General features: G+C 48.8%; 1 protein-coding gene across 2 annotated transcripts in view; it reads left to right on the top strand.

Moving 5' to 3' along the window:
- Window positions 1–25,234, top strand: part of Fgd3 (FYVE, RhoGEF and PH domain containing 3) — a 53,982-nt gene that overhangs the window by 18,016 nt on the left and 10,732 nt on the right. For both annotated transcript variants that reach the window (XM_033756523.1, XM_010607559.3), the window contains exons 3-14: window positions 675–1,174; window positions 10,418–10,507; window positions 11,368–11,504; window positions 13,196–13,352; window positions 16,856–16,994; window positions 17,735–17,793; window positions 19,158–19,304; window positions 20,136–20,228; window positions 21,675–21,754; window positions 22,546–22,576; window positions 23,149–23,256; window positions 24,284–24,346. In XM_033756523.1, coding sequence (XP_033612414.1) covers window positions 675–1,174; window positions 10,418–10,507; window positions 11,368–11,504; window positions 13,196–13,352; window positions 16,856–16,994; window positions 17,735–17,793; window positions 19,158–19,304; window positions 20,136–20,228; window positions 21,675–21,754; window positions 22,546–22,576; window positions 23,149–23,256; window positions 24,284–24,346 — 1,604 coding nt within the window. The remainder of the gene's footprint in view (window positions 1–674; window positions 1,175–10,417; window positions 10,508–11,367; window positions 11,505–13,195; window positions 13,353–16,855; window positions 16,995–17,734; window positions 17,794–19,157; window positions 19,305–20,135; window positions 20,229–21,674; window positions 21,755–22,545; window positions 22,577–23,148; window positions 23,257–24,283; window positions 24,347–25,234) is intronic.

Below are 25,234 nucleotides of genomic sequence, written 5' to 3'. Positions count from 1 at the left end.
TTTTTTTTTTTTTTTTTTAATATATGAGACTTTTTTTGAAACAAGTTCTTGCTAAATTGCCTCGGTGACCCTGAACTTGTAATCTTCCTGCCTCAGCCTTCCAAGTGCTAGGGTTATGAGTGTGTACAACCACACCCAGCAAAACTTATTTTTAAAATAAAACACCAGCCATTCTCTGAAAGCCTATCTAGCTAGGACCCAGCTGAAACTGACCAGGGTGCTGACACAGCTCTAGCTTGCCACCTCTAGACTTTCGCTGGGGGTGGTGTCTTAATCAATCTCTCATTGCTGGGGCAAAATATCCAACACCCACAAGTTAAAGGAGGAGAGGTTTCTTTTGACTGACAATGGATAGAGGTTTCAGTATGTAGTCAGCTGGTTCCAAGGCAGAGCGGCATGGCAGAGGAGAAACAGTCCCTATATGTGTGTGTGTGTGTGTGTGTGTGTGTGTGTGTGTGTGTGTGTGTGTGTGTGCGTGCACGTGCTTGCGCACGCGTGTGCATATATCTATATATCTATCTCCAGGCCACACCTACAGTGACCCACCTCCACCATCCATTCACCTCCCCGAAGCCCCCTATGAGCACATGAAGCTCTGGTGGTACATCTAGATATAAACTATAACAGGTGGTTTAGGGGAGCTGCACTGAGCTGGGCTTGTTTCTCCTTCACAGGAAGCCCCTGGCCAGCCCCCACCCAGAGCCCAGTGATTTTAACTTTTAGGATGGAGTTGAGTGGAGGGTCTTCAGCACCCCCAGAAGCTGTTTCTCCTCCTGGGAAACCCAATGCTGGACCTGGCAGCTCCTCCCTGGGGAAGCTCCGAGCCCTTCCCATTGGGCCTGGTGCCCACCGAGGGAATGGTGGCAGGCCTGCCACAGCAGATGACAGCTCCTCAGACCCTGGCCCCCTGGGGGCACTGAGCAGCATGAAGATTCCCAACCGGGACAGTGGAATCGACAGCCCGTCCTCCAGCATGGCCAGCGAGAACTTCCCCTGTGAAGATGGTGGTGAGGCCTCCCCAGATCCTACTGGCCTGGGGCTGCAGCCTGAGACAGCTGTGGGCAGCCAGGTCCCACAGGCCATCCCGCGGGACGAGGCTGACAGTGACATGGGTGAGGATCCTGATCCCGAGAACAAGCCCTCCAGGGCTGATGAGGATGTCGGCCTGGCCCAGGTAGGCTCCTTCTCCTCACTCCCAGCCCTCTGTGGGAGGAGCTTAAAGCTTGTGGTGGGCGGTACCCATGCACAAGAGGAAAGTACACAAGCTTGCTTCTCACTAGAGGAGGTTCCTGGGATGGAGTCTGCTGGGAAAAGTTCAGGCCACACCCACACACCTTGGACACTCTCCTGAGCCTTAGTATCCATGCCTGCACCACAGGAGGGATGATGGTCAGTCTAATGGGTGATGCTGCCCACAGCTGCCCTCTTCATTGTGCCTGCTGTGAGCCTTGCAGCACTCCTGTGAGGAAGGAAGTGTGAGCACCACTGGGGAATCTGAGGCATGGGCAGCCTGGTACCCCTCCAGAGTCACCCGAGGATGTGGCTCAGGATGGGTGTTTATGCTCCTCAGGGTGTGGGCGTGCTGCCAGGCGACTGGTGCAGGAGATGTGTGACTGGGTTGGGCCTGCCAGCTCCTGGTAGTGAGGTTGCTGATAATCCAGCAGGCTCAGGAGACAATGAGCTTGACAGGGAAGGGAAGCCAGGACCTGGCCCGGTGAACCATCTTTGCAAAAGGAAGGCTGGGTCCATGTGTCACACAGGTGAGAGAACCGAGTCAGCCAACAGATCAGGTGACAACCACCAGTGGAAACATAGTTCGATGCTCCAGTACCCAATGGGAGGGGCACACTATGCCATGGAGGTCACATAGGGGAGCCCTGGGTCAGTGAGGAGCGTGGGAGGAAAGAAAAAGAAGACGGGAGTGTGGGTGGGAGCCTCGTAGTGGTTTTCTCAGGAAGGAACAGGAGAGACAGGGTGAGCAGGCTCAGGATTGCTGGCTTGAATAATGTCAGCAGCTTGGGGGCAGAGGTCTCCTCCTTTGTCCTGCTATCTAGTCCTGCAGTGATGAGGGCCAATGGCCAATAGCTCAGAATGTAAGAGCCCCAGAGAGGAAGTGGGAGTGTGGGGTTAGGCTGGTTGGGGTCTTGGTCACTTTCCTTGTCACTGGGATAAAATACTGGACACCTGCCATTTAAGGAGGAGAGATTTATTTTGGCTCACATTTCAGACCATAGTCAGCTGGCTCCGAGGCAGGATGGCACGGCACAGGGACATGGTGGAGGAATAAGTGCTCACCTCATGGCAGCCAGGAAGTAGAGAGTGAAAGGAGGAGCTGGGGAGGAAGATAGACCCTTCCAGACCAGTAACCCACCTCTTCTGACCAGGGGGCCTGCCTCCTAACAGCATATTTGGCTGTAAACTCCACTGATGATTAGTCCCCATGATCCACTCAGCTAAAGCCCACCTATGACTGATGAGGCTTTGGGGGACATCTAGACACATTTCATTCCACCCCTGGTCCCCAGGAGACTCATGTGAATCCCTTTATGCAAAATGCATTTACTCTAAGAGTTGTCAAAGTCCTGTGTCAGCATTGCTAAAAAGTCCCAAGTCCAGTGTCTCCTCTGAGACTTGAGGCAAACTCTTAGCTGCAAGCCTCTGAAAAAAATAAAAAAGAAAGTTAAACACTGCCAATGTACAATGGCACAAGATAAACATTCCCATTCTAAAAGAGAGAATCAGGGGGATAGTAACCTAGGGGACTAAAGCAAGACAGAAACCCAGCAGGGCAAACATTAAATCCTGTAGCTCTTTGTCCAGCAAGTTGTGGTGAACTGCAAACTTCAAGGCTGTGCAGTCCTACCCCTCTGGCTGACTCTGTTCACTGCTTTCAGCCTTTCAGCAAACATTATGCATTCCTGGCTTCGCCAACTTTCTGGGGTCTCTATTGCATTTTCGGCTTTACTCTCACAGCTTCATGCACTGCCCTGTCAGGGGCACACTGCATGTCCTCCCAGGCCTTCTGAAATCTGGGTGGAAGCCTTCCTGATGCCACGACTTTTGTATTCTGTGAGCCGGTAAAAGCAGCACCATGTGAATGGAGCCAAGGTCTGCTTAAGCAGTAGTCAGGCCTCCTTGAATCACGGACTACAACCACCTCTTGAGGGCCTGGATGGCTGAGTACTGTGAATCAAATCTCAGGGAATCAAGGCCCTACACAGCAGGGTACCCTAGGGCTCCCTTCTCAAAGCAGACTTTCATTTGTGCAACTTTGAGCCTGCATACCGTAACAGTTGGTTTGCATTTGAAAAATGTGACCAGAGCTGAGTCCTTTATTATCTCCAGGAGTTGGCTGTTTCTCCAGAAGGGCAGTTTCTCCAGGGCCAGCAAGGCCCAGATGTCAAAGTATCAGAATATAAACATCATATTATAGTGATACATGCATATTTATGTTTAGAGCGGCACAACTCATAATAGCTAAATCCTGGAAGCAGCCTATATGCCCACCAACAGAGGAATGGATACAAAAAATATTTATAACGCAATGAACTACTATTTAAATCATAAAGAAAAATAAATAAGAGTAATTTGTAAGAAAATGGATGAACTTTGAGGCCATAATGTTAAGTGAAATAGATCAAACACAGAAGCACAAATATTGCATGGCTTCTCTTATATGACAAGCCTAAAGTGTAAATAATTTAAAGAGCAAAATAAAAGATAAATAATACAAAATAGAAGAATAGATCCCCAACAAGTGGGAAGGTCAACCAGAGATAGAAGGAGGGGGGAGGGAGAGGAGGGCACTTAAAAAGAATTAAGATGTGTTACGCACATGCGCCAACTCCCCACAAGGAATGTAGTCAGTATATACAGCAAATATGTACTAATAAACATGGGTATCAGAATATGGAAAAGAAATGATTGGAAAAATGCAGACCCCTAGGTTTATCTACTTATATCTGGGGCAGGACCAAGTCTCTATGTCTGTAATAGGAAGACATGCTTCCGTCACTAATGAGAACAGGTTGTCTTCTCCATTTTGGGGCACAGGGTTAGGACACCATTCACGACACTCCAGGTGGTCCTCTGAGGAAGCACCGGTCCAGGAGCCCAGGACATTGCGTTTCATCCTGTTTGAGTCAGCCTTCCATCACTGCAAATACCTGAGATAATCAACTTAGAAAGAGAGAAGGTATATTTTGGCTCACAGTTTTAGAGGTTTCAGTCCATGATTAGTTGGTCCTCTAGCTTTGATCCTGTGGTGATGCATCTTGGCAGGAGTAGGTGACAGAGTAAAACCACTTGCCTTGTGGCCAGGAAGTGAAAGAGAGAAAGACAGGGCTGTATCCCACAATTCCCTTCCAGGCCACACCCCTAATGACCCAAAGACCTCCCGCTAGGCTCCTCCTCTTAAGGCTCCCAGCAGCACCGTGCTGGGGCCCAAGCCTTTAACACATAGCCTTTGGGGGACATTTCAGATCCAATATACATGAGGTAGAAAGAGGGATCCTGATGGGGGATGGTGACACAGGTGTACACACATATTAAATCAGCAAATCCAAGCTCTGTACCATGAAAATTAGTTAGAAAAAGCTGAAAATAATTAAGGAAAGGCACTATGGAAAGATTAATGATGTAATCCAGTACACTTCTTGGTCAGGAACTCATTCAGTTCTTGGAGTATGCATGGGGTAGCCTAGGCCAGGCATGAGGCTCCCATTCCCATGGGGCCTATAAGGGCACTGGGCCAGGTAGAGGAGAGGGAAGGGTGAGCCCATTCCCAGGAAGGGACTGCTTCTGGGCAAAATCATTTTGCATCCTACCACAGACTCTGTATTCATAGAAGGAGTTCAATAAAATAACTGAGGCTGAATTAGACTTAAAACATTCAGTACTTTTAATTTCTGTGCCTTGTGCATGTGGGGTAAGGTACGGAGAGTACTGAGGTCCACTACTAGTTCATGTGTCCTTTCAGGGTCACACATGGGGGGCCTGGGTGCAGGGTCTCTTTTACAAATAGATAAATTGAAGCACAAGGTGCTGAATTAAGTGACTGAGATCAAGCTGTTCCAAGCTGAGCTCCTCACCTTCTCCCAGGTTCTCCTTCAGGCCAAACCATTCCAGGGCAGTTCTGTATGAATTCGTATGAATTCGTATGATTACCCCTGGCTCAGGGCAGCCTATTCTCATCCTGGTGTGGGCAGGACATGGCTCCACCTGATGACAAGCAGCCATCTCCTGGACATGAGCTCACCATGCCTTGTGTTGTCCCCCACCCTGCAACAGCTGGTGCTGTGGGCACAGCAGGGGTGAGCAGGAAGCTCAGGAGACAGTCATTCCTGAAGGCGACTGTACCCCAGAAGTTAGTGAGGCTTTGCTGATCTAGTTCATTTCTCCTAACAGTTTTTTGTATGGAGTCTTTAGATTTTCTACATATAAGATTAGATCATGTGTGAGCTGATTTAATTTTACTACTTCCTTGCCAATTTGGAGGAATTATTTCTATTATTTTTCTTCCCCAATTGCTCTGTTTAGGATTCTAGTACCATGTGAAAAACAGTTGGCAAAAGTAGACATCCAACCTGGTCTTGTTCCTGACCTTAGAGGAAAAGCATTTAGTCTTTCACTATTGAGTAGGATGTTTGCTATGGGCTTTTCATATATGCCTTTATTATATTGAGGTTGTTTACTTCTATTCCCAGTGTGTTGAGTGTTTTTAATCATGAAATGGTGTTCAATCTTGTCAAATGCACTTTCTACATCCATTGTGATTATGTCTTTTTTGATCATTCTGTTTAATGTGTGATATATTTTGCTGATTGATTTTTGTCTGTTGAACCATAGAAGCATTCTAGAGTAAACTGAACGCATACATTGGGCTTCATCCTTTCAATATAAATTTGGTTTCCTTTCTTCCTTCCTTTTTTTTTTTTTTTTTGCACCGGGGATCAACTCTGGACCTTGTGTTTGTGAGGCAGGTGGCAGAACCACTGAGCCAAATCCCCGGCCCTCCTAGTGCTATTTTATTGAGAAATTTGGTATGAATATCCATCAAGGATATTGGCCTGGGATGTGAGGGAGATCTGGCTATGACATCTATCACCTCATTGATCGCCAGGGTTGATTCAGCTGATCTGGCTGGCTAGGCGAGTGTCCCTCCCTCACCGATACATGTGCGTCCCCTCTGAAGCTGCGCGCTTGGTCGAAGAAGATGACCACCCCCCATAGAGGAGGACCGTTTCGTCAGTCAAGGGTATAAGAGTAGTTGCGTCCCCCTGCTAGAACCTCCAAACAAGCTCTCAAGGATATTGGCCTGTGTTTTTGTCTCCTTGTAGTGTTTTCTACAGTTTTGAATCAGGATAACATTAGCTTCACTGAAAGAGCTTGGAAGCAGTCCCTCCTCTTCAAATTTCTGGAGCAGTTTCAGGAAGATTTGTGTTAATTCTTCTTTAAATCTGCCATAGAATTCATTAGTGAAGCCGTGTGGACATGGATTTTTCTTTGTTAGGAAGTTACTGGTCACTGATTCACATCCTTATGTATTACTGATCTTTTCAGAGTTTCCATTTCTTTGTGATTGAGCCTTTACAGGTTGTATGTTTCTATGCACTTCTTTTTTTCCTCTAGGTGATGCAATTCATTGGCATACACTTATTCCTGGTATCTCTTATAAATTTTAATTTCTATGGTGTCAATTTTAATCTCCCCTCTTTCATTTCTGAGTTGTTATTCAAATCTTTTTTTTTCTAAGTCAACTAGCTAAAGGTCAACTCTGTTCTTTTCAAAAAACCAACTTTTAATTTTGTTGATTTTTTTCTCTATCGTTTTGCCATTCTGTTCCATTTATCTCCGTTCTCATCTTTATTGTTTCCTTCCTTTTGCTAGCTTTGGGTTAACTTCCTCTCCTCTCTCTGGCTTGTTGATATGTAAACTTATATTGTTGATTCAAGATCTTTCTTTTAATGTACATATTTACAGCTATAAAATTTCTTTTTTGCATTACTTTTCACTGCAGTCTGTAAGAATGTTGTAATTTCATTTAGTCTCAATGTATTTCTAATTTCCCTTGTGACTTCTCCTTTTACCCTTTGGTTGTTTAAAGGTATATTATTTAATTTGTACATATCAAAGGATTTTCATTGTATTATTGTTTTCTAGTTTCACTCATTGTGGCTAGAAAAGATACTTGGATGATTTCAATCTTCTTGAATTCATTAAGATTGGTACACCTGAGGACAGTGTGTGTTATGGTGTTGTTGGGCAGAGTGTTCTGTATTTTTCTGTTAAGCATCATTGTTTGTAGTTTTCTTCAAGGCTCATATTGATCTTCTATATAGCTATTTCATCCATCACTGAAAGTAAGGCATTGTAATTCCCAACTTTCCATTTCTGGAGACCTATCTCTCCCTTCAAGTCTATCAAAATTTGCTTCATATATTTAGAACCTCTGAGGCTCGGTGCATAAGTATTCACAATTATTACATCTTCTCAGTCACTTGATCCTTTTATTATACAATGCCCTTGCTTCTTGTAATACTTTTAAAATTGAAGTCCATTTGCCTGCTACAAATATGAGCGTTCTTGTTTTCTTTTGGTTACCATTTGCACAGAATATCTCTTTTTATTCTTTCCACTTTCAGTTCATGTACGTCCTTATACCAAAAGTGAGTAAGTTTCTTGTAAATAGCATATAGCTGGGTACTAGTATTTTTAGTGCATTCAGCCAATCTAAATCTGTATGTGTGTGGTGCTGGGGGTTAAACCCCAGGTCTTGTACATACTAGGCAAATTCTTTACCACTGAGCAATATCCTTAGCCATTAAGTATGGTTTATGTTATTTATCATCCTTTTTTTTAGCAGATGTAGTGGTAATGAAGTCTCTTCACTTTTGTTTATTTGGAAAAGCCTTCATTTCTCTTCCCCCTCCCTGTCCTTTACCCCCTCCCTGTTCCCTTCCCGTGGTCCTCCTCTTTCTTCTCTTCCTAGTCTTTGGGATGGAACGCAGGATTTCCCACATTCTAGTCAAGTGCTCTACCACTCAGCCACACCCATCCCTCTCCTGTATTTTTTCAGGACAGTTTTGCCCAGCACTGTATTCCTAGTTGAGTTGGTTTTTGTTTTTTTTTCTTTTCCTTTTAGCACTTTGACTGCATCATCACTCCCTCCTAGCCTGTAAAATCTCCCACGAGAAATCCTCTGGTAACCTTATGGAAGCCCCTATGTGTAACAGATTACTTTTGTCTTGCTGTTTTCAAGATTGTTTTTGACTTTAGACAGTTTGATTATAGCTTATCTATGTGTCATTTTCTGTTGATTCATTTGGTTAGTTAGAGTTCTTTGAGCTCCTTGAATTTGCATGCCCATTTCCTCAGATTTGGAGATTTTTCAGCCATTATTTTTTCAAATAAATTCTCTGTCCCATTCTCTCCTTTATCCTTTGTGCCTTGGACATGCATAGACTGGTTTATCTGATGGTGTCCCATGAGTCCCTTGTGGTCTGTTTGCTTTTTTCTCCATTGTTCTGCTTCTCTGACTCTGTGATTTTAAATGACCACTCTTCAAGTTTGCTGATTCTTTTGCCTAATCAAATCCACCACTGAGGGCCGAGGATTTAGCTCAGTGGTTCCGCCCCCTCCCTCTCAAAAGCAAGGACCCAAGTTTGATTCCGGGACCCCTCCCCGCCAAAAGAACATTTCTTGTCAAATCCACCACTGAACTCTTACGAGTTTCTCAGGTCAGGCATTGTATTTTGCAGTCCCAGAATGAGTTTCATTCTTTCCATAGTTTTTAAATCTCTTGGATGACACATTTTGTTCATGCATTGTTTCCAGATTTTGCTTAGTTATTTATGTTCTCTTTTAGCAGTTTTACACAGTATCCCACTGTGTTGACTTTTTTCTCAAGTAATTCACAGATCTGTCTCATCAGATTGGTTTTGGGGGTTTTATTTTGTTCCTCTAATTGGATCATATTTCCTGTTTCTTTGTATGCCTTGTACTTTTATTGGTTAGGATCTGAAAAAAACCACTTCTTCCAGTCTTTGTGCGCTGGTTTGACGCAGGGGCAGAGCTTCACCAGACAGCCTCACTGAAGGTCCTGGAGCCTCTCCTGTCCTCTCTGATCTCCTGCTCCCTTGCCACTTGTCTGCTGACCTAGGTCAGCCTTTGCTTTCAGTGGCTTTCTCACTCTGGTGCTGGTCTCATGAGCAAACTCTGCTTATACAAAACAGAGACTGGTTTCTTGGGCAGGCTTCAGACAAGCCAGACCAGGGAGGCATGGTTAACTCTTTGTTTTTTCTCTGTGGGAGGAGCCTTGGTATGGGCTGTGACCTCCCAGCTGCAAAGAATGCCCTGCTGTTACAGACTGCACGTGTGCTCCCAAATTCACTGGTTAAACCTTAGCTACAAATGTGATAGTACGAAGAGGTGGGCCTTTAGGAGGTGATGGGTGATGAAGGCAGGCAGGCCCCTTGTAGATGGAAACAAGGCTCTTAGAAAAGGAAGGGAGGAGGAGCTGGAGGTGGCTCCGTGGTAGGGCTTTACCTAGAGTGTTCTACACCCTGAGCTTGATTCTCCCACCTGGAAAAAAATAAATTAAATTAAAGGAAGGAAGGGAATTCATGGGTTCACTCTCTTCTGCTTTTCTGCTTCACGAGGACCCAGCACCCCCTAGCTATCCTCTTTGCCTTTCTACCCTTTCCATCATATGAGGACAGGTGTCCCAGAGGTTTGGAAACAGAGACCTGGCCTTTATCAGACACTGAAACTGCAAGTAGCGTGATCTTGGACTTCCAGTCTCCAAAACTGTGAGAAATAAATGTCTATTGTTTACAAATACCCATTCATAGGTATTTTGTTATCTGCAGCACAAATGGACTAAGACAAGTACACCAAATGTCGCCTCTTTTTCTTTCCCTGGAGTCTCTTCCTCAGTTTGCAATCATGGGTGCTATAGCTTCCGACTGGTCTCTGGAATTCCGCTGAAGGTTTTCTGGTCCACATATTGCTGTCAAATCCGTGTCTTTGTGGGGAGGGAGGGCCTGCTGCTTCCTAGCCTGCCACTGTCCTTGCCGATGTCACTGTTCTGTATTTTGGTGGTGCTGGGATGGGACCCGGGGTTTTGTGCATGCTGTGCAAGCACTGTACCACTGAACTGTACCTCCAGCCCTGCAGCAGATTTTGATGTGGGTGCTGAAGCTGCTAAGTGAAAGTTCCAGGAAGGTAGAGTCATCTCTGGGCTACAGTCACTTTGGGGGATTGGCAGAAATGAAAATAGCGTCTGTGAGAATTCAGCACCGTAGCCCAGGTCCCGTGAACTCCTTTGGCCAAGTCAGTGACCCTGCTCATTTGTAAGCCCTACTTACGTGCATTTCTCCACCCTACCCCCAGTGACTTGCTTCCCTTCTCTCTGCAGTGCTGCAGTCCCCAGAAGCTGCTCCACATTGCCCAGGAGCTCCTGCACACCGAGGAGACCTATGTGAGGCGGCTACACCTGCTGGACCAGGTAGAGACGTCCATAGGCTCAAGGCACCACCTCGGTCCACTTCCAGAGTCCCAGTGGGCAAGCACTGAGTTTCGGGGGCAAACACCCCATTCCTTAGCATCAGTTGGACTTTACAATTGGAATATGAATGGCTTTGATACTAAACTCAGATGCGTTTAAGTGTAGTCTAGAAACATTTTTGCTTTCAGTGCTTGTGACTATGGGACAAAGGTTGGGTCTGATCCTCTTGGGGACATTTCTTCTTCATAGTTGCATTAACTGAGCACATGAATGGCTGCTGAGTACTTTTCTGCATAACTAATTGGGGACCGTAGGTGCTACTCATCCCTGTCTGTGTGGCAACACTGGGCTTCTGAGAACAGGAAATGAAGCACCTGTGGAAAGCAGGGTTTGACAGAGTGTGTTGCTTCCACTTCTGTCTCACATGACAGAAAAAGAAATATTAGCTTCCCTTTTCTTCTGAAAGGGGAGAGAGGAAAGATGTCCTGCCCCTTTCCCCAGGACGGTCTCTGCCTCCCTAGCTATCTGTGTTAGGTCATGAGGTTGTTTATGTCAAGCAAAGACAATGACTCTGGCATTCATTAAGAAAGTATGAGGTAGAACCAGGCGTGGTGGCGCACGCCTGTAATCCCAGCACTCGGGAGGCTGAGGCAGGAGGATTGCTGTGAGTTCGAGACCAGCCTGGGCTACATAGTGAGTTCCAGGTCAGTCTCAAATACGTAGTGAGATCCTGTCTCAAAAAAACAAACAAACAAGAAACAATGGAAAGCATGAGGTAGGGCCTTGCCCAAGTGCCCTTCCTGCATCACTATGCACAGTGGACCACACTCAGTGACCACCATGGGCTTCTCTATGCCCAGGTTTTCTGCACCAGGCTGACAGAAGCGGGGATCCCTGCAGAAATCACTACCGGTATCTTCTCTAACATTTCCTCCATCTATCGCTTCCATGGGCAGTTCTTGCTGCCTGAGCTGCGGACGAGGATCACAGAGGAGTGGTGAGTACTGTCCACACTGCCTGAGAGCCCTGGGGCCCCTCAACTGCAGTTGCTGTGCCTGGAATTCAGGAGGGCACCTGGGGGACTGTCTCATGGTGACCTACGCACCTTTCTTCCCTGCGTGGTGCTGGGTACCATCCCAGCCCCATCCTTTCCTGGTGGGTGATCTTGACCAGCCTCTCAGTGTTTCCAAGCCTTAGAGTCTGAGGAAGCTGATGACACAGAATACATTTAGAGGGATTTAAGTAAGTGACTTTTTGTGTCTGGAAACAAAAACAGTGAACAAGAAAAGCTAGTTGGTTTTGTTTTCCCTCCTAGCACATAGGCCACCTCTGCCTTGATGGTGCACTGCAGGTCCTCCTCCTCCTGCCCCTTCTCCACTTCTGCCCATTCTTAGCTAGGTGCAGTTGAACTAATGATCCATCACCGTTTCTCTCTTTACCCACCCTGCACCCATGCTGGGACACCTAAAGTTTGCTTAGGGCCCTTGCTGTCTGGTCCCTTGAAGCCCTGGCTTCCCCAAGGTGTCCCCTGGGCCCAGAGCCAGTGTTTTCACCAGGAGCTCAGGACCGGGTCACTTTGTGAATCTTCAGAAGGAAAGGATCCAGTTGCAGAGCAGGTTACACTGTGTCTGCAAGGTGGTCAGGGCTGGGTCTGGATCTTCTGGCTGACAAAGCTCACATCTAGTGGACACAGGCTTTCCTTCTTCCAGGCCCTGGAGACTCAACCATAGATGTGTGTGTGGCCTCCTCCGCTCCTTTTATGACAGTGGCACAGAAGGTCAACCCCTTACCCACCCTACCCTGTTTCTGTGCACTGTGGTAGGAACTCATAGCAATGGCTTGGTGCCTATGGATTTTTTTTCCCTTTGTTTTTGGTTGTTCACTTAGAGTAAATCTCCAGTAAAGTGTTCTAACAGAAAAGGCTATTAATGTTTTTCACTTAGAATTTATCTGTAAAGCCCTGTCCCAAAACAGCAGTAAGTCTTATCAATATTGCCAAGGGCTACCCTTCCTGTGACCTTGGCAACACTCGATAGAATCACTGTTTCTAACCTTTGCTTGTTAAAGGGTGCAAAATGAGCCAGGTGTGGTGGCACATGCTTGTAATCCCAACAAACTGGGAAGCTGAGGCAGGAGCACCCAAGTTGAAGGTCAGCCTGGGTAACGTATTGACTCAGCAGGAACCTGTCTGAAAGTTAAAAGTAAAAAAAAGACTGGGGATGTAGCTCACTGTGAAGGCCCTGAGCTCAATCCTGATACCAACGCATTAAATTGCCTGGATTGGGTCAAATTTGTGATTCTCTTGGCTCAGCTTCTCAAAATGCTGGAATTACAGGCATGCACCACTAGACCCAGCTGGCATCCTAATCTTTTTGGTTTTTTTTTTTGGGGTTTTTTTTTTTGGTACTGGGGATAGAACTCAGGTCCTTGCACTTGTGAGACAGTCACCAGAACCACTGAGCTAAATCCCCGCCCCTGGCATCCTAATCTTTGATCTCCCAGTAACACATCATATTCTACCCTATATGGCACAGAGGAAGAAACAGGCTCAGAGAGGGTGAACAATGTGTGACCACCACACAGTGCTGAGAGGCCCTTGTCTGCCCCTGGTGAAGTTCATGTCCCCTAACCTCAGGAGCCCTTGTCCTAACCAGGCTATTTCTCTGATGACCTTTCTTCCCCACCAAGGGACACAAATCCCCGGCTTGGGGACATCCTGCAGAAGCTGGCCCCATTTTTGAAGATGTACGGCGAGTATGTCAAGAATTTTGACCGGGCAGTGGGGCTGGTGAGCACGTGGATCCAGCGCTCTCCGCCCTTTAAGGAAGTTGTGCACGGCATCCAGGTAGGTGGCTGCATGCAGACAGCCTCAAGACCCATGTACCTGGGCATGTGTGTATGTGAGAGGGGGTGGGGGGGAGAGGGAGAGGGAGAGGATGTATTTTTGTACATCCAAAAGTAGCAGATGAGTTCATTGTAATTTGGAGACATAGAAAATCAGTAAAATTATGGGACATGTCCAGATGCTCTATTTAAGCTTTGATTTTCATAATGACCCCCAGGGATAAATTATCACTTACTTTGCAGATGGGTAATTGGGGCCTAGCAGCACAAGTTAGTGTTTGTGGTTCACAGGATGTGGACCTCCAGGCTCCACCTTTACTGACACATCAGCTGCCTCAGGACTCTCGTGTCACCTGTCTGGGAGCCTGTGCTGCTGCACGGTGGGAGCAGGTCCAGCCACGCACAGCTGGGTGACAGCTAGGCCCCTGAAGCAGCAGGAGCCAGCCCAAGTGGGTTTCTGAGAGGATGGATCCTGTAGGCCGTGCAAGTGCGGCCCTAAGGAGGAGATGAGTTGCATAGGTGTCTTTCCTTGTAGTCTCTTGCCAGCGCGCTGTAAATTATCCAGAGAGACCTTGGCTGGGGTCCCCCAGTTTCCCCTGACTCTTGCTCCAAATGACCCAGGTATCCTTAGTCCCGAAGCTTACGTTTGCTACTTTTCTTCTCTTCTCTTCCTCTTCCTCCTCCTTCATCATCACTGTCGTCATTGTCGCTGTCTTCGACATCATCATAATGCTATAACTGAGGAAGTTGAACTCTGTCTAAATTTGCATTGGCCAGTTGATATTTGGTTTGGTTGTTTTAGAACAGAAACCAAAAGACACAGTCAGGATTCACGTGCTTTTCTTCCCACACTGCCCATCAAGCTGGGGCACACTGGCACTGCACCGTACGGAACAGCGTCTGCCTGGGGACACTTGCTGGTGGATACAGCCTCTGGTCACAGTCTGGCTGATGACCATTGTGTCCTTTAGGTGGGTAGACACCAGGTGCTGGACCCAGCAGGCCACGGGAATGCCCTGTACCTCAGCCTCAGCACAGCACAGCCATTCTTGGCAGGTGAAATGTCCCAAGGACTTGGGCCCTGTCTGTAGACATTGATGTTGCTTCTGTTATTCAGTGGGCAGAAGATGGGGATGCCCTGCTGTGCTCAGGATGGCTCATGGCAGAAAATTCTCCACCCCTATTGAATGTTGGCCAAGGCTGAGAAACCCTGGCACAGCCCGAATGGGATCAGGTCGTGGTCAAGTTTCCCATGGTCTCGGAAGGTTTCCTTTGTTCAACCCAAAGCTTACTTTAACTTAATGAAACTTTTATTTTTGAATAATCTCAAACCTTTACAGAAAAGTTGCAAAATGGCATACAGATAAATTGTGCCCTGTTTACTTTTTTCTCTAAACACATCCATATGACTATTTTTGAGTTTCTTGAGACTTAGTTGCTGATATTGTAGCCCTTCATTGCTAAAAGCAGGTAAGAATATTCTGCAGCATGACCACAGTACAGTGATCAAAATCGAGAATTTTGGCACTGATCTCACAGTTCTATTTGTTCCACAGCCTGTACTCAAATGTCACCAGTTATCACAATGACTCTTTTTTTTTTCCTTCTGTTTCAAAACCCAACCCAAGATCACCCATCATGTTCATTATCAAGTTTGTCCTCTTTCGTCAAGGCCTCTGTCCTTGTCTCCTCTGGGGGAGGCTGGGTTTGTCTGCTGTTCATCCATGATCTGGCGCAGGCTGTGCATTCGACTGGGTTCTACTAGATGATGCCATGTTCTCACTGGGCCCTGCCTGGCCTCACACATCTTCCACTTGTCCCATTTCTGGGGATTCTCACTTGATTACGGGTGGCCTGCCTGGCCTCTCCACTGTGAAGTCAGATTCTTCACTCTCCACTCATAGTTTTTTTGTGTATTGTGTGGGGGGATACTATTAGATCATGTAACTATCCTGTTCCTCTTCATCACTTGATGATTCTTGTCTGAAGCAGTTGTTTTCACAAAGGTTGCAAAGTAGGAAGTTACTGGCCCTGCTACATCAAGGGCAGTTTTGAGCTTACCTGAGCTGAAAATTGTTTTTCCTGGAGTGGGTAAAGGTGACTGAGGCCCTCCAGAGGCCGGTAGGGAGGATGGCAGAAGCTGGTGGCCAGTGGGACTGAAACAGCGGGCCCTCTTAGCCAAGATTAAAGAGTAAAGCCAAGATGCTTTAAATGAGCATTGCCAGGGGAGGAGGAGATAAAGGGGCTGCAGCATGATCAAAATCTACAGTGAATGTTAATTTTTTAAAAAATCATTACAGTGACTGATTCCCTGTCATGAACCCTCCTCGAAGGACTTCCCCTTGCTTTGAACAAACTTCTCCCGTGGTTCTTGGTACTTTCTGAGGCAGTTCTGGAAGGCTCCTCTCATTAGGGTTTTTGGTTGAGCTGTCTTGGCTGCCTCGGTGTCTTCAGTTGATTCCACATATGTATCTGTGTTTGGTCATTTTGATGTTGAGGAAGAGCCAGAGGTCACATGGTTCCAGTTCTGGTGAGTAAGGGGAATGAGGACACGTGGTAATGCTCTTTACGAGCCTGCCTCCCCACTGGATGGCGCTCAGCAGCAGTGATCACTGTATTTTTGGTCACACCTTATAAAGATGTAAGAGGGGGACTTTCAAAATTGCTTCAGAAACTGTCAAGAAGGATGGGGTAAGCGTGCTGGAAAAGCGGGGACTGTTTTGAAGAGGGCTAATAGCAGTGTGTCTTTTACCATAATAAACTTTTAGAATTGAAACAGTCACTGTATATTAAAAGGGATTTTTTTTTTTTTTTTTAGTACCAGGAGTCAAACTCGGGACCTTGTGCTTGTGAGGCAGACAGTGGCACCACTGAGCTAAATCCCTGTAAATCACTGTATATTCTGATAGCCCCTTGTACATGTCTGGGGCTGTAATGGGATTAAGGGTCTACCTTATGCAAGGGAGCAGCAAGTCACTGCTAGGGCTCTGGGAGAGGGAACTGCGACTCAGAAAGAAGTGGGAAATCGTGGGAGCCGCTAGTGAGGTGGGGCAGACCCTCGACACCAGGGTCACAGAGTCCTACCTGCCTGCTCAAATGCCCCTGCTTGTGTTTCCCATGAGAGAACTCTCAGGCACCAGCAGAGTCCTTGACCTGATTCTCTGTAGGGTGAGTTGGGCGAAGCTCTGCTCCGTTTCCCAGCAGAGAGGGATAGGACCTCAGCTCCAGTCCATGGTGAATGTAGTCTTGCAGAAGGAAGCAGTCTTGTCCCTGCTTTATGTTCTGCAAAGAGGAGGTGTGTAAAGAGCAAGCTGTGAGTCTAGAGTCAGCCCACTGGGCTGTGATTATGGTGCCATTGTTCAGCTGCTTCAGCCTCAGTTTCCCCGTTGTAAATGGTGAACGTGCTGGTTGGGTCTTAAAGAGCAGTCAGCTCTGGGAAACCTCCTGGGGCTGTGGTGGTCACATGTGTGTCGGTACCCGCCCATGCTGCCCTCTGTCTTGCAGAAGCAGGAAGTGTGTGGGAACCTGACGCTGCAGCACCACATGCTAGAGCCCGTCCAGAGGGTTCCCCGCTACGAGCTGCTTCTTAATGACTACTTGAGGAGGCTCCCTGAGGATGCGCCAGACCGCAAGGATGCTGAGAGTGAGTGGGGGTGGCCACAGGCTGAGGGGTCCTGAGCGGAGGGTGAGGGCAATCTGCTGTGAACTCTGTGGGAGGGAAAAGAGAAGGAGGAAAGAGACACGGGCACAAAGATTAGGGAGACAGAGAGACAGAAACAGAGAGAGAGGAAGGAGAGAGATTCAGAGAAAGACTGAGAAACAGAGTGGAGAGAGACAGAATCAGAGGAACAGGAGGACAGTGGAGGGAGAGAGAGGTTGAAAGAGATAGAAACACAAGGAGACAGGGAGATGGAGGGGAGAGAGACAGAGACAGAATCATAGACACAGAGACATCAAGGGAGGACAGAGGAAACCGGCCCTCAACAGGTCAGTGAGTGACATAGTGAGTAAGAGTAAAGGAAAATCCCGTTGCCTGGCCTTTGACTAGATGCTGGTTTCAGTGAAAGTGCTGCCAAACATTCCCTGTCCAGAGCTTAGGCCTCAGTGCTGGGTCCACAAGGACCCAAGTCTGTGCCGGAGCGTGGGGTTCCCACGTGGTATTGGCCCCAGTGCATCTCCAGCAAGGGGCGCATATCTGCAGGGCCTCAGGCCTCACCCTGTCCCAGGGCCAGGTGTGGGAGAGCCAGGACACCCTGAGAAAGGCCTCATGCAGGGACAGCGCCTCCTCACCAGGGGCAGCTGCCTGAGCTCCAGAGTCAGCCTCTTGGGTGAGAATGTGCGAAGCCCCCACCTGCCCGGCTGATCCGGGTCCTTCTCGTGCAGGGTCCCTGGAGCTCATCTCCACAGCCGCCAACCACTCCAACGCAGCTATACGGAAAATGGTGAGTCCACTGCTGGAGAGAGGTATAGAGTAGAACAGAGAAAGCAAGAGTGGGTGGGCTGTGTCACCTTCTCCCTGTCCCCAGGGTAGTTAGGGACTCCAACTCGAGCTGGAGAGGCATGCTTCTTATTAGATCTATAGTCTTTGGTTAGTTATTTAGCACTCTGTGCCTTAGTTTCCCCATCTTTGAAATAGAGGCCCTGACAGACCTAGTCTCTTTGGGCTTCATGGGGATTGAAAGAATTACTATATACAGTGTGCTCTGAACAAGTGTAATAAGGGTTAGCTCTCATGATTGTCATCACTGTTCACTCCCTAGAAGTGCGGCATCCTTTTCATGTGCTGGTCCTGTGCATGCCCTCCCCAGTACATGCCAGTACACATCAGAAGCCCACCCAGTTCCCCCAGTACACACCAGGCTCTCACTTAGCTCCCCCATGAATATTAGGTACACATCTAACCCTCTTCCACTACATACCAGGTGGACACCCAGCACCCCTAGAACACATCAGTTCCACCCCCAGCTCCCTCAGTACCTACTGGGACATACCTAGCCCCCCTGTATATACCAGGGGCATGCTTAGCACCCCCAGTACAAGCCATGCATGTGTATGCTGAGTCCCCCCACCCAGTACAGGCTAAATGCATGCCCAACCTCCCCAGTACCTGCCAGGTATAAGCACAGCCTCCCTGGGACATGCCAGGTGTAAGCCAGCACACTGAGGGCCTCTGCACCTACACCAGGTGCCTGCCTATTCACCCTAATTCCCACGAAGTCCTCAACCCTGCCCTGCCAGCACAGACAGCAGGGCTACCCTAAACTACCTGCTTCCAGGCACACAGTTGCAATTACTCAAGTCCAAGGGCAACAGCTGCCAAGGCACAGCAAGTCCAGATCAGAGCCTGCTGCTACTGTGGAGGTCCTTACAGGTTCGATCCTACCTTTTGCTGTGTTATCTTCCAGCTCAGGGCCAGGGCCATGAGCTGCTGACCCTGTTCCTTCATACTAGAGGGTACTGTTTGGCCATGTGATCACCCTACCAATCACCATGACGTGGGAAGTGACACTCAGATTAGCCCAGTCTGGATCATAGCCCTTTGACTGACCTCTTCATGCCTTGGTTTCTTTGTCTGTACAGTGGGAATAATAATGGTGTCCATCTCATAGAATTCAGTGAGCTAAAGCACGTATTGTGTATAGAATCGCACTGACACACTGCAATGGAAACGCTGTTATATTATTATTTGTTATTCTCTGTGCATGCTTCAGTGTCTGACTCAAGTGCTTCCTGGTGTTGCGCTCCATTCTGTTCCACTTGGCTCTGTGCCCCCAGTGGCCGCTGCTCGACCCCATGTCTCTTGCAGGAGAAAATGCACAAGCTCCTGGAGGTGTATGAGCAACTGGGTGGGGAGGAAGACATCGTTAACCCGGCCAATGAGCTGATCAAGGAGGGCCACATCCAGAAGCTGTCGGCCAAAAACGGCACCGCCCAGGATCGCCACCTCTTCCTGGTGAGCCCAGCTGCCAGTCCAGCCCCAGAGCTCCTTTGCCTGCCCCCTCAGGCCCTGGGCAGTACTGGCAGGGCTCAGTGGCCCAAAGGCAGGATCAGCTGTGGACTTCCTGTCCTACTAGGACCGCTGGCACCTTCTTTTGTCAGCAGCTCTGCTCCAGTTGCTGCCGTGGTCTCAGCCTTTGGCTGTAGCGGCACATCTTGATTCAGCTATCCCAGGACCAGACCCTGGCTTAGAGCAAGGGGAAAAGACAGGAAGGAATTACAATGAGAAGGCACCTGGCACAGCTAGAAGAGACACAATTCTTATTCCTCCCCAGTTTCCTCGTCCTGCCCCTGTGTGGTTACTCAACCCCAGACCCCTGGCCACTACTGATCTGTTCTCTATTTCTCTAGTTTCACTTTTCCATTTACCCCATAAATGCCATGAGATGCATCTGGCTTCATTCACTTGGCCTATTTGTTTGTGATCCATCCCTGTGTCTGTGTGTGCATCCGTAGCTCATTCAAAAGGTTTGCTTCCATGGGCCAGGAATTGAGCTCAGTGGTTCTGCCACCTGCTTCGCAAGCTCAAGGTCCCGAGTTGGATCCCCGATACCACACACACAAAAGCAAGGTTTGCTTCCTCATTACACAATTAGCCATGTGCATGTGGCAAAGTAAAAAATAGGAACTGACCAAAAATAAAAACGTCGTCACAGTCTCTTGCCTCAGAGATGTAAACATAATTAAAATGACTGTGCACATCTTTTTAAAAATGACCTTAGAGGAGACCTCACAAGGGTCCTAGGTGAGCATCTCCCAGGCCCCTCACCATGCCACCCTCTTGCAGTTCAACAGCATGGTCCTCTACTGTGTGCCCAAACTGCGGCTCATGGGACAGAAGTTCAGTGTTCGGGAGAAGATGGACATCTCTGGTCTTCAGGTGGGTGAGCCCTTTCTCCCAAAGCTTTCATACACCAAAGGGTCATTAAGCAGCACTAGGGATGTTAAGCTCTGGCCAGCAACTCCGTCTGTGACCAAAGGGCTGCCGGGATATTATCTTGGCCTAATGTAAGCAGGACTATCCACTCTCTGGTTTAACCCATCTGCCAGGTCCCTAATGGCCTCATGTTGAAGGATGAGTGGAGATAGGAGGTTGTCAGAAAACTAAAATGTACAGCTTTGGGGACGGTAGGCAGTAGTAGAGGTCAGGCCCTACTTAGAGACCCACTGGTGTCTTTTGGGTAAAGGGGCAGATTTGGATTGGGGCGTGGGCTGCTTGCCCAGCCTGGATCCCAGGCTCGGGATCTCTCCTCTCCTGTACTGTCTCAGAGCCAGAAGAGGGCTCTTAAGCACCTGTGTGTTTTTGTTATTCCCCCATCCCATGAGCCTGTTTCATGTCTCATAGCAACGGAGGCTGGAATTTTATCCCCGATGAGAGCTTTGAATTAACAGGTGCTCAAAAAATGTGGTTAAATCAAGATATTTAATCATTTGAAAAAGTAAAAGTTTGCTTAAACGATTCCCAACGATTTCGACTTCCCTTGAAATTCTCTGAATCCAGGTGAATTAAAAACAATCATAAGCAATGCCTGGAGAAAACAAAACCTTTTCCATAGTTAGAAGAAACCATTTCCCTGTGTTTATAAGAATTAGTCTTGTTTTAATGACTTTGATACATCAATATAATTCTCAGCCTGAGGTTGGAAAAGTCCAGAGGTTCTGGGCAGGGTCCAGGGTGTGTATCTCCCTAAAGTCACTGGCTGGCCAGTTGAGGGCTGGACGTTATGATGGGACTCAGCTCAAGGACCCCCAGGAACGCCAGAACTGCCGTCTGTGGGCTGGTCAAGAGGATGGAATCTGAGATTTCAGGAAGAAATGTCTCTGCCGCATCACTTCCATCTGGATGCATGCTTTCTTACTTGTGTCTTTAAACCGAGGATGCACCTGCCCATGTGGGCTCAGGTGTCACAGGCTGGCCGGGGCCCTCCTGGCCCTTCTCGTAAGAGCCTCATCCTTGCTAAGTGGGTGCAGCTCCTGCAGAGAGGTGGCGCCCAGCAGTGCTGGTGGGAAAGGTGGGAGCAGGGCTGGCTGGGGGCAACTTCTAGGGAAGGCCTGCTGGGCCGAGGGTTTGGCCCGCAGTGTGCCAGGCACAGAGGATGGGGCGGTCCCAGCCTACATCCCCCATGACCAGCCCATGTGGTGGCCTCCATCGGCCACCATGACCCTGAGCCTCCATGTCCTCTCCCTACAGACGGGAGAGTCCGCTGGGTCACTTCTGACGCCTCCCCAGGGGCAAACCTCCAAATCCGAGAACACGAGGCTGGTGTCCAGGAAGAGCTAATGCGATTGGCTTGTGTTGGTTTGTGTTTTGTTCTTTGTTCTTCAGGTACAGGATATTGTGAAGCCAAATGCAGCGCATACATTCATCCTGACTGGAAGGAAAAGGTGCCTGGAGCTTCAGACTCGGTATGGTGTGGGGCTCGAGAGTATCTGCTGCTGTGTGAGCATCACAGATGTGTATACACACACACACCATATCACAGGTGGCTGCTGCTGGACAGCCTGTTTCTGCATCTTGCTTTTTTCATCAGATTTCTCAGAAATCATCCCATGTCCTTACACCATTTCCTAAAGCAGCAAAAATTCTCCCTCATGATCATTAACCAGTTCCCACGGGCAGGCATTTAGCCTCCTCCTGGGTCCTGCTGTTGCCAGTGCGGCTGCCTGTTGCATTCTCACTCTCAGGCTTTGGTGCGTGTGTCGAGGTGTTCGTCAGGTATATCTGACGTCAGACTTGCTGACCAGAGTTGCTGTCCTAAATTTCGGTGGCTGTGGTCATTTTACCTTTTTTTTTTGGTTTTGGTTTTTTGAGACAGGGTCTCACTATGTAGCCCAGGCTGGTCTCACACACAGCGATCCTCCTGCCTCAGCCTCCAGAGTGCTGGGATTACAGGCACGCACCACCACGCCCAGCGTCACTTTAAACTTTTAAGGCCAGGCTCTGACTGGCATTGTGTGGGAAGTCTGGCCTTCCACGCCACCAATGACCTGAGGGCTTTGGAATTTTCAGTTGGGGGCCAGGGAGGTGTTGGTTTACATCGCTGCAGGGAGTCTGCACAGCTAGTCAGGGGACACAGGCCAAACTTTCAAATTCTCAGGTGAATCAGATAAGGTGTCAGCTCAAGACTGAAAGGAACCTGGGAGTTTACAGTCAGTATCCCAGACTGGATTCAAAAGTACTTTTTTTGTTTTTATAGGACAGAAGAAGAGAAGAAAGAATGGATTCGGGTAGGTGAAGTATCTAACGTTTTGAAATAACCAAATCCCCAAGTTACTGAGCAGTAGCCATTTCACATTGAAACAGAGAGAAGGGGTGGCCCCGTGCCGCCCCCAGCACTGCCTGGCCCCATGTCCTGCCCTGGTATGAGGCCACGACTGTGGTTGCCTTTGTATGCACCTTCAGATGACCTGAGCTTTTCAATCTATTTGCCAGTTTGAGCCCCCTCCTTATGTAAATCAATAGAAATGAATGAGCCTTAAATGGGAAGCTGAGGCAAGAGGACAAGTTCAAGGCCAGCCTGAATAACTTAGTGAGACCTTGTCTAAAAATAAAATCACAAATATTAATGAAGACGTTAATGAACCAGAAGAGCTCATGATGGAACTCTCCAAAGTGGTCTTTTCAACCTAGAAGGCTCCAGGGAAAACCTGCACCATTGGTTAGAAAACATATGATGGTCAGGGGCCTGGGCCATGCTTCGTGAACACCTAGACTCCATCCTCGGGCAGAGCCAGGCACGTCCCTCTACAGCGTCCAAGTCCCCCCAGCTCTGACAGTCCTGGGACTTTGCCGTGTACAGGTCATTCAGGCCACCATCGAGAGGCACAAGCAGAACAGTGAGACCTTCAGGGCCTTCAGCAGCACATGTGGCCAGGACGACGATGCCAGCCCATCTCCAGACTTGCCTGTGAGTCAGCACCTGGGTCAGGGATGGGGTTAACTGCCTGCCAGGGTGGGAAGCTCCTCAGTGCGTTCACCTGCCCCCAACACCCCCTCCACTGAGTGCCTGCTGTAGCCTGCTGGGCCCTGTGTCTTGCAGGTCAGTGTCTACACGCTCTTTCCTGTGCTCTTTTCCTGTCTCGTCCTTTCTGCATGGCTGCTCTGAGCCGCACAGAAGCTCAGCCATGCGGCCAGGCCACTAGGGTAGAGCCGTGGTCATTGGTCCATGGCACTCTTCGTGCATCTCCAGGCTGTTCCGGTAGCTGCAGACTTCAGCTGGGCATGGTTCCTTACACCTAAAATCCCAGCAATCGGGAAGGCTGAGGCCAGAGAATTACAAGTTCCATCCAATCTCTGTCTACCACAAGGAAGGCCCTGGAGTGGCTACTCTGGCGCAGTGGTGGGGTAGGGGCCACAGGGATCACAGCAAAAGCGCTTGGGAAGAGGCGCTCAGGAAAGGAAGTGCCCTCACCCCCAGCTTTTGTGAGGGGCAGTGCACCTTCAACAGTGCATGGGGGAGGGACCATTGTTCCCCAGTCAGCCCAACAATCCCCAGCCCTCATGCAGGCCACACCCCTGCTTCTTGGTCACGTTGCCTATAGATCACTTGGTTGCATCAAATCTGCTCCATTTTTTTCTGCTTCCTGGGTGTATTTTGGAAGACAACTCTGGGAAGGAAGATGCCTATGAGGTGATCTGGGGACAGAGGTTGAAAAGTCAGTCAGGTGCCCTGACATTGGAAAGTTTCTAACATTAGAAAGACTCTCCAGGAGGACCCCTGAGGACAAAGAGAGAATCCAAGGGGACGTCCTCACTCTGTGACTTGAATGATTTAGACCTTCCGGAACAGAGTGAGCTGTGGAGTACCCGCCACACTGCAGAATCTAATCGCACCAGATGCCTTTAGCTAGGCAGCCTCCCCACCATTCCTGCAGTGCACAGAGGTGTGCAGTCCAAGGACGTCTACCTCACACAGCCTCTCTGTTCCTTCGCAGATGGTGAGCACCAGCCCCATGGAGCCCACGGTGGTGACTGACGGCAGTAGGGGTGTCCCAGGGGTGAGTCACCCACACCCTGTGGTCAGCAGGGGTCTAATGGGAGTCACTGGGGAGGTCAGACAAGGGCCATCTAGAGGGGGTAGCTGGAAGTCAGCCTGAGCCGTGCTGTTTGTTTTGTACACGAGTGAGGAGGTCTGAAGCCAGGCACTCCTGACTTGGGTCCTACAGGGGGTCACTGTTGGGGCTCCTGGTGGAGGCTCTGGGGGAGCCTGCAGTGAGCACACAGCTGTGTGCACGTGTAAGAATCCTCTGAGCTCCCCTTGGATACTTGTGCTCCGGTATACCTTGATAAACCACACAGTGACGAGGTCCCTGATCCTTAAAAGGACCCCAGTAATGCAAAGAAGATGAGTGGCTTTCCCCCTTCGCCCAGAGCTGGCATCAGGGAGGCCTGGCCTGCTTACCTCTCTCCAGGTGCATTCTCGTCCACCGTAGGACAGTGCTGCCCCAAAGGCACAGCACAGGTCCAGGGACCCATCTGTGACCGTGGGGGGGGTCTCTCCCCCATAGAATCTGGGGATATTAAATAGAAAGAGCACCTACGTGCTGATGGCATAATTGAGTACCAGCACCTGGGGCTGCGGTGCTGGCTGTGGGGCCTGACACTGACCAGCACTGACCACCTTGGGGGTCCATTCTCTCAGCTCCTCACTGGCTCCTGCTGCTATTCTAGCCCAGAAAGAGTACCAGGACCCCACCTGGGTCTGTGGCCCCAGGCCCCCTGGGACGTGGGCTCTTCCTCTCCCCGGGGTCTCTAGGGCCACTTTGGGCACAGCCCCATGCTCTGTACAAGCTGCCTCCTCCGTGTGCTTGTCCTTTCTCCTTTCCTCTTGAATCTCATGTTCTGTCTCTGTTTGTGCCTCTCCCCTCCCCGCACCCTCTCTCTGC

The sequence above is a fragment of the Fukomys damarensis genome, unplaced genomic scaffold (assembly GCF_012274545.1).
Source record: "Fukomys damarensis isolate Sample0158 unplaced genomic scaffold, DMR_v1.0_HiC HiC_scaffold_27, whole genome shotgun sequence".
NCBI lineage: Eukaryota > Metazoa > Chordata > Mammalia > Rodentia > Bathyergidae > Fukomys > Fukomys damarensis.
This window is presented reverse-complemented; position numbering and strand designations above follow the sequence as displayed.